This window comes from Pan paniscus, chromosome X (genome assembly GCF_029289425.2).
Source record: "Pan paniscus chromosome X, NHGRI_mPanPan1-v2.0_pri, whole genome shotgun sequence".
Classification (NCBI taxonomy): Eukaryota; Metazoa; Chordata; class Mammalia; order Primates; family Hominidae; genus Pan; species Pan paniscus.
The window spans coordinates 153,570,443-153,584,962 of record NC_073272.2 but is presented as its reverse complement, the minus strand read 5'-3'; the positions used below and the strand labels follow the sequence as shown (position 1 = coordinate 153,584,962).

At 62.1% G+C, this 14,520-nt stretch overlaps 1 protein-coding gene across 12 annotated transcripts in view; it reads right to left on the bottom strand.

Annotated features, from left to right (window-relative positions):
- The window catches only part of ATP2B3 (ATPase plasma membrane Ca2+ transporting 3), a 65,314-nt gene that overhangs the window by 38,370 nt on the left and 12,424 nt on the right, over nt 1-14,520 (bottom strand). For all 12 annotated transcript variants that reach the window (XM_057301215.1, XM_055106899.2, XM_034950381.3 and 9 more), the window contains exons 2-6: nt 8,172-8,505; nt 3,091-3,288; nt 2,721-2,978; nt 2,198-2,323; nt 1,478-1,603 (exon numbers count right to left, since the gene is read on the bottom strand). In XM_057301215.1, the coding sequence (XP_057157198.1) occupies nt 1,478-1,603; nt 2,198-2,323; nt 2,721-2,978; nt 3,091-3,288; nt 8,172-8,379 (916 nt within the window). In that variant the 5' untranslated portion in view covers nt 8,380-8,505. The remainder of the gene's footprint in view (nt 1-1,477; nt 1,604-2,197; nt 2,324-2,720; nt 2,979-3,090; nt 3,289-8,171; nt 8,506-14,520) is intronic.

Here is a 14,520-nt window from a genome sequence, read left to right as displayed (position 1 = left end):
ACGGGGAGGGCGAGCAGGGAGCCCCCTGGTCTTGCTGGTACCCTCTCCCCAGCTGGCCAGCTGCTGCTCTCCCTCCAGGGCCCCCTCAGGGTTCTCTTCCTCCAGGAAGCCCTCTAGCTCTGACTCCTAAGTAGGACAGCCTGAGGGTGCTGGAGAGGAGGGCCAGGTGGGGCCTGGGAGGGGCTGAATGGTCTTGTCAATTTAAAAAAAAAAGGAGAGGCCTGGAACAGTTAGGAAGGACACACTCATTTAAGGTACAGAGAAGGTGAGCAGCCTGAGAAGGGCGGCTGGAGACTCCAGAGGAGCGTGGGTTCCCGTGGACGATGGGAGAGGGCCATTGTGTGCAAGGCATGAGGAGGCAGCCCAGGCAGGGGCAGCTGGGCTTCCCAGGACAGAGGCCTAGGGACTCCAGCCCAGCCCAGACGAGGCCCAGGGCCGCCCATCTGCCTGCGCACCCCCAGGGCACTCACTGGGGTGAGACACTGCACTGAGCCCTACAGGACTTGGTGCCACAAAGAAGAGCCGGTGCAGGGAGACACAGGCCCAGGCTGCCAGAAGGCAGGGCTCGTCGAAGCTTCTAGGCCACAGAGGGTCATCCAGCTACTCCTTTGCTGCCTCCAGGGAGCTTTGGGCTCAGGGCTGACCTTTTCCCCGGGCCCTGACTGCCCGCCCCACGCCCCCACGCCCCCACATCCCGTGCACTGGCCCCAGGGCCCTGGCTGGAGGTCACTGGCAGGAAGCAGAGCTTTCCCATGCGGGTGCGGCTCCCTACCATGTTTTGGCTGCAGGAGAGGCCAGAAGGCGAGGCCAGAAGGCAAGTCCAGGCCAGAGCAAGGCTTCCCAGCCAGAAGGGGCTGTGGCAGCCATTCGATCTTGTCCATCAGGGCCTCCCTGAATAGTACTCAGGTTAGAAGGTCTGAGGACTCCGCCCGCTGCAGGGCCTGATGGTGGCAGCTCCAGCCACAGGACGAGGAATGGGCCCTCCTGGCTCGGGCTTGCCTAGCTTTGTAAGCCCCAGGGCAGGGCCACCACCCACAGGTGGGCTGCCCGGCCCTCACCTGTCGCAGCCTCCTCTGACCTCTGACCCCCACCTCCCTGGCTGCCTCCCACGCTGGCCTGGGATCCTCGGCACCTTACTGGGCACGGGCCCTGAGGGTAAGCATGAGGCTCCCCGTAGCTCCTGTCCCTCTAACGCCATTCCTGTCCAGGTAGGTATGGGATCCCGGAGCCTTTGGGGATGGTGGTCTCAGGGAAACTCCCCGTCCACGGCACTGGAGGGGCCCTTGGCCTGCCGGCTCTCAGGGGGGATATCCTCAGAAGAGGAGTCTCCACGGAGAATCAAAAGAGAGGGCCCGGCCTCCCACCCACTTGGGCTGGCTCTCCCTGAGCCCCCAATGGCACCGGCCCGCAAAGAAAGAATGGGCAGCGTGGAAGGAGCTGCCACCAGCACCAGGGACTGGCGGCACTGCTGCGCTACCTTTCTTATCTTTCTTCTCTTCCTCCTCTCCGCCAGCTCCAAGCAGCGTGAAGATGATGCCTGTCTGGGAATTCACGCCAACGGCGGTCACCACCATTCTTCCAGAACCTTCCATGACATGAGTGCCTGGAACAGCAACACAGAGACTGAGACAGGAATTTGTATCACCCAGTGGGAGACACATTCAGCGCCCACAACCTGTCTCCCAGGGTCTCCCGGAAGCAGGGACGCGGTGTCCACCTTAAAACTAGACTGAAGCCTCCTCCCTGGCTTGGAGGAGACCCCGAGGCCCACAGGGCCCACCTAGGGCCTCCAGCCTTCCTGTCCCATTTCACACTACGTTTCCAACTGGGATAAACACCGGACTATGCTGAAACCTTCTGGAAAGGGAACACTACCCCCACTGGATATTGTCGAGGGTCTGGATTGGGAGAAGCACAGCGCTGTGCTGGCCCCTGCAAGCCTCTCCGCTTGGGGCTTCCCATTCAGGACACAAAGCACTCTCCTGGGCCTGGAAGGCCAGCTTCCTCGCCCTGTAGCTGGAGCTGCCACCATCAGGCCTCAAGACGGGCGGAGTCTTCAGATTCCCAACCTGAAGGTTATGCTGGAAGGCCCTGGTGGAGGTGGAGGCTGAGCCCAGCAGGCAGCCTGGACAGGATGCTGGGCCACACGGCTGCTGACGCCCCTTGGTGCCAGGCTGGCCGGGAGGGTGGCCCTCACCTGAGAGCAGCATGGGATCTTTGTCAGCTGACTTGCGCACGTGGTCAGACTCGCCCGTCAGGGAGCTCTCGTCGATCTTGAGGTCATTGGCCTGGATGAGCACGCCGTCGGCTGGCAGCAGGTCGCCTAGAGCACCGGGAAGCAGAGGCCTTTCTCCCCACCGCCTCCTCCCGGCTGCCCCAGGGGAGGTCCTGTCAGGTGCCATGGGCCGCCTGGGAAAGGGACTCAGGAGCCCTCCTCCTTCTGGGGAACGAGGACATTTGCATCCTTTGTAGGGGGAAAGCCCGCCGTGGAGGCTGTGGGGACAGTTGATTCTTCGGGGGCCTGCTGTGTCTGAAACTCTACCACTCTGCCCTGCCCCGTGTTCCCCCACCTCCCCCACCCCCGCCACCTCCCGCCTCCTGCAGGTGACGACACCCAGGCCACCGGGGAGAACCTGTGCTGGGGGTCTCCTCTGGCTCACCCTCCCCAGAAGCAGGAGCCGAGCTTCCTTGACAGGGTGGGTGAAGACCAGGGCACTCACCGTACTTGACCTGGGCAATGTCCCCCACCACCAGCGCAGCCACGGGGACCTGGAGGAGCTGCCCGTTCCGGATGACCGTGAACTTCTGCTCCTGCTCAATTCGGCTCTGCAGGCCTCGGAACTGCTTCTCCTTGCTCCAGTCATTGAAGGCCGTGACCAGCACCACACAGATGACGGACAGCAGGATGGCAGCCCCCTCGATCCAGCCAGCTTCGGCCTCGCCCTCATCTTCTGCGCCTCCCGACACATTCCCACAGGCTGTGCGGAGGACAGAAGGGAAGCAGTGGAGGAGACATCACCATCCTGTGACCGTCCCTCATCTCAAGCCCCATGCCTCTTCCTCCTTCCAGCCCAGGCCCCCGGGCCTTACCTTCACTCTCCTCTCCTGGCGGCGCATAGAACGAGAGGCCCAGAGAGACGATGGCAGCCACCTCCAGGATGATGAGGGTCACGTCCTGCAGGGCCTCCCACACCAGCTGCAGGAAGGTCTTGGGTTGCTTTGGGGGGATGAAGTTCTGCCCGTAGATCTGCCTGCGCTTCTCCAGGTCATTGGTGTTGTCCGCCAGGCCTGCATGGTGCCCCGGAAGCACAGAAGGGGAGGATGGGATGGGACGGGTCGGCCTTGTGTGTCCCAGGCCTCCTATGTGGCCCTGACTGACTGCTCCTGGGGTGGCAGCAGCCCTCTGGGGCCGTCTGGCCAGTGCCTGGCTCTCCCTCTAGACAGGAGCCTTTCTGCAGACTGCTGGGGGCGTGCACGTGGGAGTGAGCACGTGGCTCTCTGGCTGCTGTCATGGGGAGTCCCTAGCCATCCTCCTCCTGACACACAGATGACAAAACAGGCCAGGAGGCTCCTGGACTCCAGCGGGTCCCAGGTCCCTGTGCTTTCCTGGCCACCTCCACACTACCGCTGAGGGGGCACTGGAAGGCAGGGGACAGGACCCAACAAGGGGGCGCAGAGGGGACCCAGCAGGGTATGTCCAGGTCAACAAGGGTTGCTAGGAGACAGGACAGAAGAGTACAGCCAATGGTCCCCTGGGGAGGAGAGCGAGTGTCCAGGGGACTTTAGTGGAGACATGGGGAGGGCCACCAATCAGGGGAGGCTGGGATGGCACCAGATGCCAAAGACTAGGCCAGGGCTCTGTGCCTGTCAGGAAACACCTCTCTAGCTCCCAGCCTATGAATTCCCTGAGCAGGCTTGTCACCAACACCCCCCTCCCCAGCTCTGTAAGATGGGGCCAGCCGGTCCCAAAGACTGGCAGTGTCACACAGCCCAACCTGTGGGGGCAGGGACAGCCTGCAAAGAGGGTGGGCAGGGCCCGAGGGATGGGGGCATGAGCACGGCCAGTGCCGAGGGATCAGGAGTCTCCAGGGTGCCTGTGGCTGCTGGCAACAGGGAGCGGAGGCTTACTTTCCAGAAGTTTCTCGGGGAAGAAGCAGTGGGGAGGGAGCATGAGAGCTAATGGGAGATGCAAGTTCTTGGGTCCAGAGACCCAAAGAAGAAGAACGGTGTCACGCGAGGAGAGAGAGAGGCACGGGAATGGGAGTGGGTTCCTGGTGGGGAACAGGCGGGGAGAAGCCAAACTGGAGTCACCGTGCTGAGGGAGGGGACTGGGAAGTCTTCAAGCCTTTTCTGGGCTGCATGGCCTCGCAGGGGTCGGGGAGACACTGCCCACCCTGGGCTGCTCATCAGCTGCTCTCTGCAGGGTGCAGACAAGGCCACTGAGGCCGGAGGTGGAGAGGGCCCTGTCACCATGAGTCAGAGCTCTGGCCTGTGGCCCAGGTCAGGACAGAACCTACGCTGCCCGACAGGACCCGGTGATCACAGGGCCCTCAGGACCCAGCCGCCTTGGTTCTAATGCAACTCCAGCACCAACTTTGATCCCTCAGCCAGGGCTCACAGCTTGTCTACATGGCGACTTGAATGACACCCAAAGCCACTCAGAAGCCCCCAAATTGGCTTTGCCGTCACAATCAGAGCCACCTGTCCCTATCCAATTCTGTCACTTGTCATCCTTGAGGACGCTCACTTCTCAGTCTTCCTTGGCCTGAAGGTACTGGAAGCTTACGTGCGTGACTGGCATCCGGGCCTGGACACCCACTCAGCCACCTTCTACCGGGGCAGGCATGTGGGATGACACCCTCCTCTGGCCCCACCCTTGGCCCCAGGATTCTCAGCCCCGGCTGATCCCGAGGAGCCCTCCCGGGCGCTCACCCGGCGCCCAGTGCTGTCGCGGCCGTGACCAGACCCACACTGACACCTGGTGGACAGACAGCAGCTTGCAGCTCCCAGCCCTGGGCAGCTGGGCTCACGCCTGCCATCTGCTGCAGGGACGGGATGACCAGAGAGCCCAGCCCCAGCCCATGGGGCACTCACAGTGGGTCTGGGAAGGCACACAAGACCCTCCAGATGACCGGAGAACAGGCGCATGCTAACCTTGGGGCTTCTGAGGAGGGGCAGGGGTAGCCCTGGCCGCAGTGGAACAGAAGCTGCCGCCCGCACAACCGTGGCTCATTCACCCCAGCTAGGCGATGGCCACATGGCGTCCTCCCCACCCAGAAGAGCCGCAGCTGTCCGTGCCTCTCTGCCCCTGGCTCAGGTTTCTTCAGGAGCCAAAGGCCTCTTGCTGAGGCCCGAGCCTGCCCCAATCGGGAGCCTGGGGTTAACGCACGACCTCAGCTCCTGGGTGGTGGGGAGGGGGCTGGGGACCAGGGACCCAACTGAGGGGTGTGCACCTCGCTCTGGACTGGGACTGTCTCCTGGAATTACAGGAGCTAAGCCAGGTGGGGACAGTACTAGGGAGTACAAGACCCCCCAAGTGACTTAAGAAGAAGCACGTGCTAACCGTGGGGCTTCTGCGGAGGGAGAGGAGCAGGGGAGGGCTCCCCAGACACCTGGGGTCTCCACTGCCCTTAGCCTGGAGCCTCCATGCGAGTCTCTCTCCTGCCTGCCCCTCCTCACATGCCCAGTTTGTCCCTGAGAGCAGCCGGGACCCCTGGCCCATTCCCCAGGAGCTCCCTCGCCCTCGCCAGCCTCTCCCTTGGCCTTGACCTGCCCTCGCAGCTGTAGCCTTCCTGTGGGCTCGGGATCCCGACGGCTGCCCCGCTGCAGCACCCATTGACGGGGAGGAGGAACACAGCTGCGGCCCCTCTGGCTCTGAGCACATGCTTCCCCAGCAGGCCCGAGGGCAGTCCAGGTCCAGGGCATGGGGTCAGGGGCTGGCCGGTTGGCATGGACACAGATGGGCGGCCTGCCCGGAGCAGAGGCCAGATGCCATCGGAATTGGATTAGGAGCATCTCGTGTCGGCTCCCAGCGAATCCGCCCCCTCCTTTCCAGAACTGCCTGTGGAGCCCAGAGGGGGACTGGGCGGGGCCAGGTTCCCGGGCGAACCCACCTCTGAGTTCAGCCTGAGACCCAGGTTTCCTGACAACAGCAGCGCGGTTTCCAGGATGGGTTCTGGAATCCTCTTGGAGTGCTCCCAAGGCAGGGAGGGCAGTGGATTGATGAGTGTACCGCCAGAAGATAAAGTCCCCTTCCTGCAATGCACTATGCGCCATAAAGCACCTGCCCCACGGGGGAGTGCCTGCCTCCTGGGCAGCCCCATGTCTGCCCACCTTGTCAGGGGATTGGCATGGGGCTTGGGGCACAACAAAGCCAGCTGCCCCCGTGGCTCAGGCCCTTGTGTCTGAGGAGGACTGAGGGGCAGGCAGGTCTGAGCACCAGGGTCCGGGTGCACGGCCGGGCTAGGGGATGCGGGGAGCGAGTCACCCACTCCTGGCACCCAGACAGCTCAAGCCCGACAGCTCAAGCCCGAGGACCTTGAGGGTTGAAGAGGGGAGGGGCCGGTCCTCTGCTGCTCATTCTGTGGGCAGCAGATCCAGGCCTGGCCGGCTCCCTGCACTGTGGCCTTGGGGACCCAGGTGCTTGGAAGCCCGTCAGAGGCCAAGCCACCCACCTGTGCACCTGCCCTTCTCCGTGCCCCTGCCTCCACAGGCACGCAAGAGCTCCTGAGCTCCATGGCAGAATCGGGCAGGTTCCCAGGGGCCTTGACATTTTAAATATTTAACAAGGCCTGGCAGACAGGGGAAGAGCAGACAGCTGAGGCCCATCTGCTTCCTTTGATCTGGGAGAGGCCAGAGCTCTTGTGGATAAATGGCCCTCCACAGCCTCCTCGGGGGCTGGGCAAGGAGGAGGGAAGGCAAGAGATGCTCGGGAGCAGAGCCAAGGCATCAGCCCCAGCAGCAGCTGCACCGTGAGGGCGTGTGCGGCGGCGAGGCCGGGTGTCACGGGCGCATCAGCTCCAGGGCACAAAGCTAGGGAGACCCAGGCAGACCCTGGAGTTCCTGACCTGGCCCGCAGCCCCCCTCCTCCATCTTCACTCCTCCCTGCAGCCTGAGTGCCACCTGCAGACAGACAGGGCCGAGGCCGGAGCCACAAGAGAACAGTCTCTGGGTTGAGGGTGAGGGCAGAGCGGGAGGCTGGAGGTGCCAAGGAGCCTCGCGGCTGGGAGCAGAGGAGATGGGTGGGCCCAGGCGTTGCCCAGATGGGCAGCAGATCAAATCAGCCCGCACTGGCTGGGGAACAGGCCTGGCACTAGGCTGGGATAGCCCCAGCAGCCCTGCCAGGCACGCAGGGCCAGAGAATGCTGTGGCTCCTGGAATCTGGGGCTGGGCCTGGCTCCTGGGGGTCCCCGCTTCATGGCAGACCGCAGCAACCAGGGCTGGGCAGGCCTCACAAGGCCGAGTGGAACATTGCCTCCCACAGGGATAGTCAGGCCTCCGCCCCAGATCTTTCTAGACAGTGCTCACCGGGCTTTCTAGAGCCTCCCTCAGCAGTGAGACCGACACTACCCTGGGCTTGTGCCTCTTTGGGACAGCCTGTGGCCAGTCAGTGCCACCTCTGATCAGCACTCTGGGCCTCCCGTGACCCAGCTTCGGTCACCCCTTCCTGCCAGACCCAAATGGCTTGTGCCATCCCCAGGCCATCCTCTCTCTTCCCAGGAGAGGCCCCGGTCACCCGAAACTCCGAAGGCTTGCACCCTGCATCCCTTCCTCCTGTTCTGATCCCCCTTAAGTGAACACAGGGTTGAGCACACCGGAAATCCCCAAATATACAGATGGGGCTGTCTTCCTCCTCCCTGCCCTGCCCTGCCCTGTTCCTCGGAAGGGTTTCTGTTTGGGGCCCATTCCGCCTGTGTGTGTGTCCCATGAAGTTCCCATCTCCTCCTCCCCAGTCTCGCTCTATAGAGCGGAGAACTCCTGATTGTGGAGGTGTGGAGATGAGGGGGTCAGGTCAGGTTACCCAGGGCATCTCCCCCTCAAGGGAAATGGCTGAGAGGAGGGGCACAGGTGGCCCTTGACCCTGGCCAGCCTTGGGGCTAAGGATGTCTTCAGGTCGCTCCTCTGAAGGCTGGGAGCAGGGCTGGGTGGCATGCAGCCTGAGAGGGACTTACCCTCTGTGGGTGAGGTCTTCAGCCTCCGGCAGAGCCCGCTGACATCCCCGTAGGCCTCCTCGATCTTCTGCAGCGCCTCGGCCCCTCGCAGCTCCATGAGGGTGCGCAGCTCCGCCAGCGTGCACCCAAAGCCTCCAGCCTGGGGGACATCCCGCTGCTGCTGGGGCTTGGGGTGGAACTCGATGGAACTATTGGCCATGTCGCCCATGCTGCCTGTCAGGCCTTCTCACAAGTGCAATCTTGGCTCAGCCACAGCTAGGGACAGGTGGCCACCCACGGTCCCAGTGCCCAGGCAAGGTTTGGCGGCGGTGAGAAAGCTGCTAAGCGTGGACACCTGGGGAGACGGAGGCGAGAAGAAGCCAGGGGAGTGGTTGAGACAAAACTGAGGTCCCATCTTCCAGAATATTCTCGGCAAATCTTCACTCAGTCTGTGCCATGACCCTCAAAGTGCAGAAATCACCTCCCAGGCTGGGCCAGTGGCCCTCATGCTCTGCCAGGCCCCACCAGCCAGGCCACTCCTGGGTCCTGCCCACCATGGGTGCCCAGAACCTGGAGGGCTTGCCCAGGTGGGGGAGGGGAAGGGTCGATGCCTCCTGCCAGGACCCTGCAGTGGCTAACACTAGCTAGCTGGAGGCAGAGGCTGTCACTGCCCCCCAGATCCATTCGGGAACCCACGCTGAAGTGAGGGCAGCGTGCTGGGACTGATCAGTGGCTGGTCTTGCCCGTGCCCCACCACCAGTCCTGGGCTTGTTCACTCCGGTTCACTCCCTGCTCTTGCCTGGTTAAGATGCGCCCTGTGCAGCGGGCATGCCATGAGTCCCTGGTGGTCTTCTGGTGTGGCCTTAGTGGCTCACGGTTTCTGTGGCCCTAAGAGTACCTGGGGGGCCAGGGGCGAGGAAAGGAGGAGGCCCGGAGGAAGGGTGGGAAACAGGGGAGGGGAGAGAGGGACAAGACGGAAAGGCAAAGAGAGGGAGGGAAAGGGGGATGGAGGGAGGGAGAAGAGGGAGGGGATAAAGGGAGTGGCTGAGGAGGAGAGGAGGAGAGGGCACACAGGAGAAAGCCAAAGCAGCCACAGGTCGCTGGCGAGTCTGCCAATGTCCCAGCCCACAGCATGGTGCCACCCACTCCCCTCCACGCTCTTCTTCCCTCCAGATGACAAAGTAAGGAGCTAAAGTCTCCCCACACTGAAAGCATCCAGGCCACGGCCCTGGCCCCACTCTGCCGAGCATCGCAAAGTTGTCATCCCTCTCCCTGTCCCCGTCACCTTACCCAAGGATCCGCTAGGGCCCAGGCTGCCCCTCCTGCAGCCATCACAGTGTTTGGCGGGGCCCACTGCAGCTCCTCTCTCTCCGCTCCTTCCCGGCCCGAGCTAAGCCTGTCACATCCTCATGGAACTGAAATGGCCTCAGTGCACATGGCGGGGCCTTGACATCAGCCAAGAGCCCTCCTGGCAGCTCAGCAGGGCCCTGACCCCCCGTCTCTGGGGAAGCTCCTGGCTCAGAAGCATCCATTGGAAACGAGTGGCCCAGAGCCCTGAAGAAAGGGGAGAAAGCCCTCAGGCAGCCAAAGCAGACACGGCCAAGTCCATGGCCTTATTCTCAGGAGAGGCCCTGGTGGATACTTCACGAAACATCCATCCACAGTGACCCATGTTTGAAAAGCGTGGGCACCTGCGTGTTTACTCTCGCGACACATTGCACATGAAGCAGCCTTCACTTCTGGGAGATGTGGGGACAAAATGATGGCCATGTGCCTGTGCCGTCCTCTCTCCCCACCTCTCCCTGCCCTGTCTTGCAGTTGGTCACCTGACACATATTCACCGAGCAGCTACTACATGCCTGGCACTGGCTTGATGTGCTGGGACAGGTGCTCAACAAGTTTCAACTAACCCCGTCCCTCTCTAGCTGGGACAGGGAAAACAGCAGGCCCGAGGGCCAAGAGCTGTGGGGTTGCAGCTGGGGCAAAGGTGAGGCAAGGCGTCTGGGGACAGGCATGGGGGGAAAAGACTAGAAGGAGTGAAAGCTGAGGAGAGGGGGCCAGGACAGCAAGCGAAGCTGTCCCAGGTGAGGCGGGCTCCTTCTGGGGGTGCTGTGTGGACGAATTGCCCTTGCTTTTCTGATGCGGGAAACTGAGGCTGGCTTGGGGAAGTGGCAGAGCCAGAGGACAGCTGGGTGTCCCGCTTCTGACCCCTCAAGGCAGCAATGGCAGCTTTCGGCTCTCACCTGGACTCCTCGTCTTCTCGAGACAGCCTCCCCTCCCCACCCCAGGACCTTTGCTTGTGACGGTGCGCCTGCCAGGGCGCCTTCTCCCTGCCTTCCTGAGCTCCAGTCACCTCATGCCTCAACAATCCCACCATGTAGCAACTTTGTGCCACTGTCAGGTTCAGGCTCTGTGCCCCCAGCGGGTGACAGAGTGAATGGCTTGTGTGGTAGGCTCTTGGGTGGCACACGGCCATGACAGAAATGCTTGTTCCTCAGAGCAGGGGTTCCTCCTGGCACGGTCACCGAGGCCTGGTGGCCCTCCCCTGGCACGTGCTCATCCTCCCTCCTCTGACCATGGCATACCCAAGGCCAGCTCTGTCCTCCCCCACCCGGTCCCTGCCCCTGACCCCACAGCGGTGGCCCAGACAGAACCATACCAGGTCGTACAGCTGCTCCTGACTGGTGCAGCCATGGCTGTGTCTGAGTGGACCCACAGTGACTCATGGGGAGGGCAGTGCCCTCTGCCATGGTCCCGGGGCCAACTTCCTTCTCCTCGGCTGGCCCTGCTGGCCCTCCCCACTGCAGGATCTCCACCCCTCAGCAAGCAAGCTCCACGTCCTGTGGACCACCTCTTAGGTCTCTCTCTAGTCCAGCAACTGGTCATGACCCTGCTGTGAGTCACCACTTTCCTGGTTCAGGCACCATCACTCCAGCGAGCCCCTGTTTCAGTCTCCCATCCCCATCAAGCAAAAGGCCAGATTCCTTCTGAGCACTTCCCAGCCCCACTCCCACCCCAGCCACACAGCCCTGCCAGCTCTGAGCCCTGACCGCAAGCCCTCTGTTCCAGCTCCACCTGCTGACCTCCGATGAATCCTCTTAGTCACAATTCAAGTGGCACATTCTCCAGGAGTCTCTGCCAGTTCCCCAGCCAAAATTGATTGCGCCTGAGTCTATAATCCCACGACCCATTCCTATTTCACTCTGCTTGGCACTGCAATGATCTGTGAGCATGTCTCCCACGAGCTGGGTCCTAAGCTCTTTGAGACACGTGGTATGGAGTCGGCAGGAAGTCGACCGCGTGGTCAGTCCCGCATGTGGCTGGGGGCCTGGAGGAATGAGTGAATGGGGGCCTGGCCCACAGGGGAGGAACTTGGAGTCCTGGGAGGCGGAGTCTCCATCCTGGAGGACAGGGTGGGGTCGGGGTGCTCTGCACCAGGCTATAGGGCAGACAGGATCCATCAGTTAAAGTAAGGCCCATTTAGAGCGACTGTTGGCTGCTGTACAGACCAAATGGCATATACTTTGCTTTTCTGGGTTCTATATACGCCTGGGCGGTGGCCTCCCTGAGGCCCAATAAAGACAGCAGCCATCGCCGAAATGGCCAAGAACCGAAGTGACTAGGCCTATCAGTTCTGCAGGCCTGACAGAGTTTCCGGCCTGGGCTGGCTGCCGAGAATGGTCTGTAGGCACCAAAAGGGCAGGGAACATACCATGTCTGTGCTCTTTCATCTTTCTGACCTTAATTGGCTTAATTGAAATGAGAACCTCCACAGAGGGGGCCTCGCACCTTCCGGCGTTTGCACCATCCCCGCACAGACTGGCCGGCCTCGTGGTGGGAGACAGCCAGGGGGGTCCCTGGCTGCTGCCTCCAGGGGCTGCTGGAGGGGATGGCCCAAGTCCAGGCCCATTACTCAACCGCCTTCTGGACTCTTCTCTCCAGCAGGGCCCAGACACCCTCACCTCCCAACTAGGCTCAGAGTGCCTACTCCCCACCCAGTGACTCAAACCCACCTGACCAGAGACCCAGGGGTCCTCTTTCCCCTATGTTGTCCCTCCCTGGCTTTGGGGGCTCTCCTGGCACCTCCAGCTTAATCCCCCATGGACTTCCTCCAGGCCCTGGGCAGCCCAGCATCCTCCAGAAGGCTCGGCACTTTCTAAGTAGGGGGCACCCCCGCTCCCATGGGGCCCCTCTCAGGACCCCATGGCACACACTGAGTTTTGAGCCCACATCTGCATGCCAGCTCTTGACAGACATGTTTCTTTCACTGCACCCTTGGAAACACCCTACGAGGGCCAGGAGAACTGTCCCTGCCTTACAGAGGGGGAAACTGAGGCTCAGGAAGCCTCCTGCTTTTGCCCTGGTTCTCCCAGCCCTGCCTTCCATGTGACTTGAGGTGGGTCATGGCCGCCCTTGCTGGGACGCTCTGATGACACCCCTGAAAGCCTCCCCAGCAGGCCCAGGCTGCATTCCACTCGGCCACCTGCTCCGCCTTTATGGAGGAGAGAACAGATGGAGGGCGAGATCCCACCACTGTCCTCCAGATCTCAGGTGATGCACGCATCGGGATTCACCCCATTCTCTTTCCTGAAAACAGCCCCACGGCACCCCAGTCGAGCACCCCTTCAGTTTCTGGGGTCCGCGTGGATATATATCCCCACAGGGATGATGGGGCATGTACTGCCAGGAAGTCCCAGCTCCCGAGTCACTCCCTAGTCACTGGACCCTCAGTGATGAGAACATGCGGCTCCTGGGCATTCAGACCATCTGGAAGCCAGAGCCAGGCCCAGGATGCCGTGGCCCCGAAGCAAGAAGGAAGCAGAACTCAGGGGCAGAGGGCAGGAGGTGGATGCCTGGGGGCCTACGTGGGCACATGCCCTCCACCGTGGGCCCTCCTGGAGGCAGACTGTCCGTCACCTGCTCCCTACAGACCCACCAAGCAAGGGCCCGCCTTTCAGCAGGGCCCATCACTCAGCGACGTGACTCACTACGGGGATTCCTTAAAACAATAGTCCCCCATCTCTCTCCACCTCCAGGCTCCTAGAACACAGGCCAGGCCCGGCAGAACCCAGAGAGGAAAAGCAAGCCAAGGCAACAGCGAGAGGTGTGGCCCAGGCCTCGTAGGTCAGGCCCGGGGTGGGCTCCTAGACCAGCTGGGGAGCAGGTGGGGAGAGGGCACGGAAGGAGGGCGCCCAGTCTGGCAGCCACCCTGCCCTCTCCTGGGCCTGGCATGATCCTAGGCAGGTCGAGATGCTGGTGGCTGGTGTGCACCTGGGAGACCCCTTTTATCCCTGATTCCCCACATCTTCCTGCCCTTGCGCCAGGCCCTCTCCTTCCTGCCCGCCCCTGCCCCCTCCCCTCTGCTTGACGCACCTTGGCGACCACCTGGGAGGGGAAAGGAGGGTTCCAAGGACAAGGCCTGCATGCAGCCAGGGAAGGGGGAGGGAAGGAGCTGAGGCAGAGAACAGCCTCATTAATATTTCAGAGGCACCGTCGCTGCAGCTCCTGGGCCCTCACGGCTCCACTTGTGCTGGTGGAGGGAGGAGGATGGGAAAAGAGAAGGAAATAAAACCCGAGAAAACAGATTTAAAGGGACAGGCTCCCCCTCTGCCCCCCACCGGCCCCCAGTGCTCTGTTCCTTCCTCCCCCTGTTCCTGGTACAATCTGTACACACGACGAGTGGCTCTCATGCCTGGAACAGCTTTGGGCAAAAACAATAGCCATCACCATGGCGCCCCCTCCCCACTCCTGCATGCACCCACCTGCCTGAAGCTCTGCCCTGCAGGGCAGCCCCGGAGGGGCCACCTTGGGGACCCACTGGCAGCTGCGTGCAAAGCCAAAGCAACCGCCTGTCCGGCACCGGGTGCCGCAGAAAGACACAGGCATTGGAAGTCCTCGTTAACAAGGGTCCAGACAAGGAGGATTTTGGAACCCACAGAAACACCCTGGAGGTGGCAGGAGCCCAGGAGGTTGCCCGATTCAGCCTGCGCCTTTGGGTGGATGCACTTCTGCAGCACTCCTGGCCCCTAGGTGGCCCAGTGCTCTAGTCTAATCTACGGCAGCCCATGCCAGACCTGGGTGGGCACCCCTCCCCACTCAGAGAACTTCACGAATACAGAGTCTTGGGTCCAGAGCTTCCCATTCAGAAGCGGGAGGACCAGAACGCTATAAAGCACCCCAACCCCTGGGGGATCTGGGTGTCTAGTCAAGCTCGAGACCACACATTTGCCTGCCTTCAGAGGCTCCAGGGCTGGCCCAGAATTCTCATTCAAACAAGCACCGCCATAGAATGGAAGACGGTGCAGCCACTGTGGAAAGCAGTAGAATTCCCATAGGACCCACCCACCCCACTGCTGGGGTAGGCCCCAAA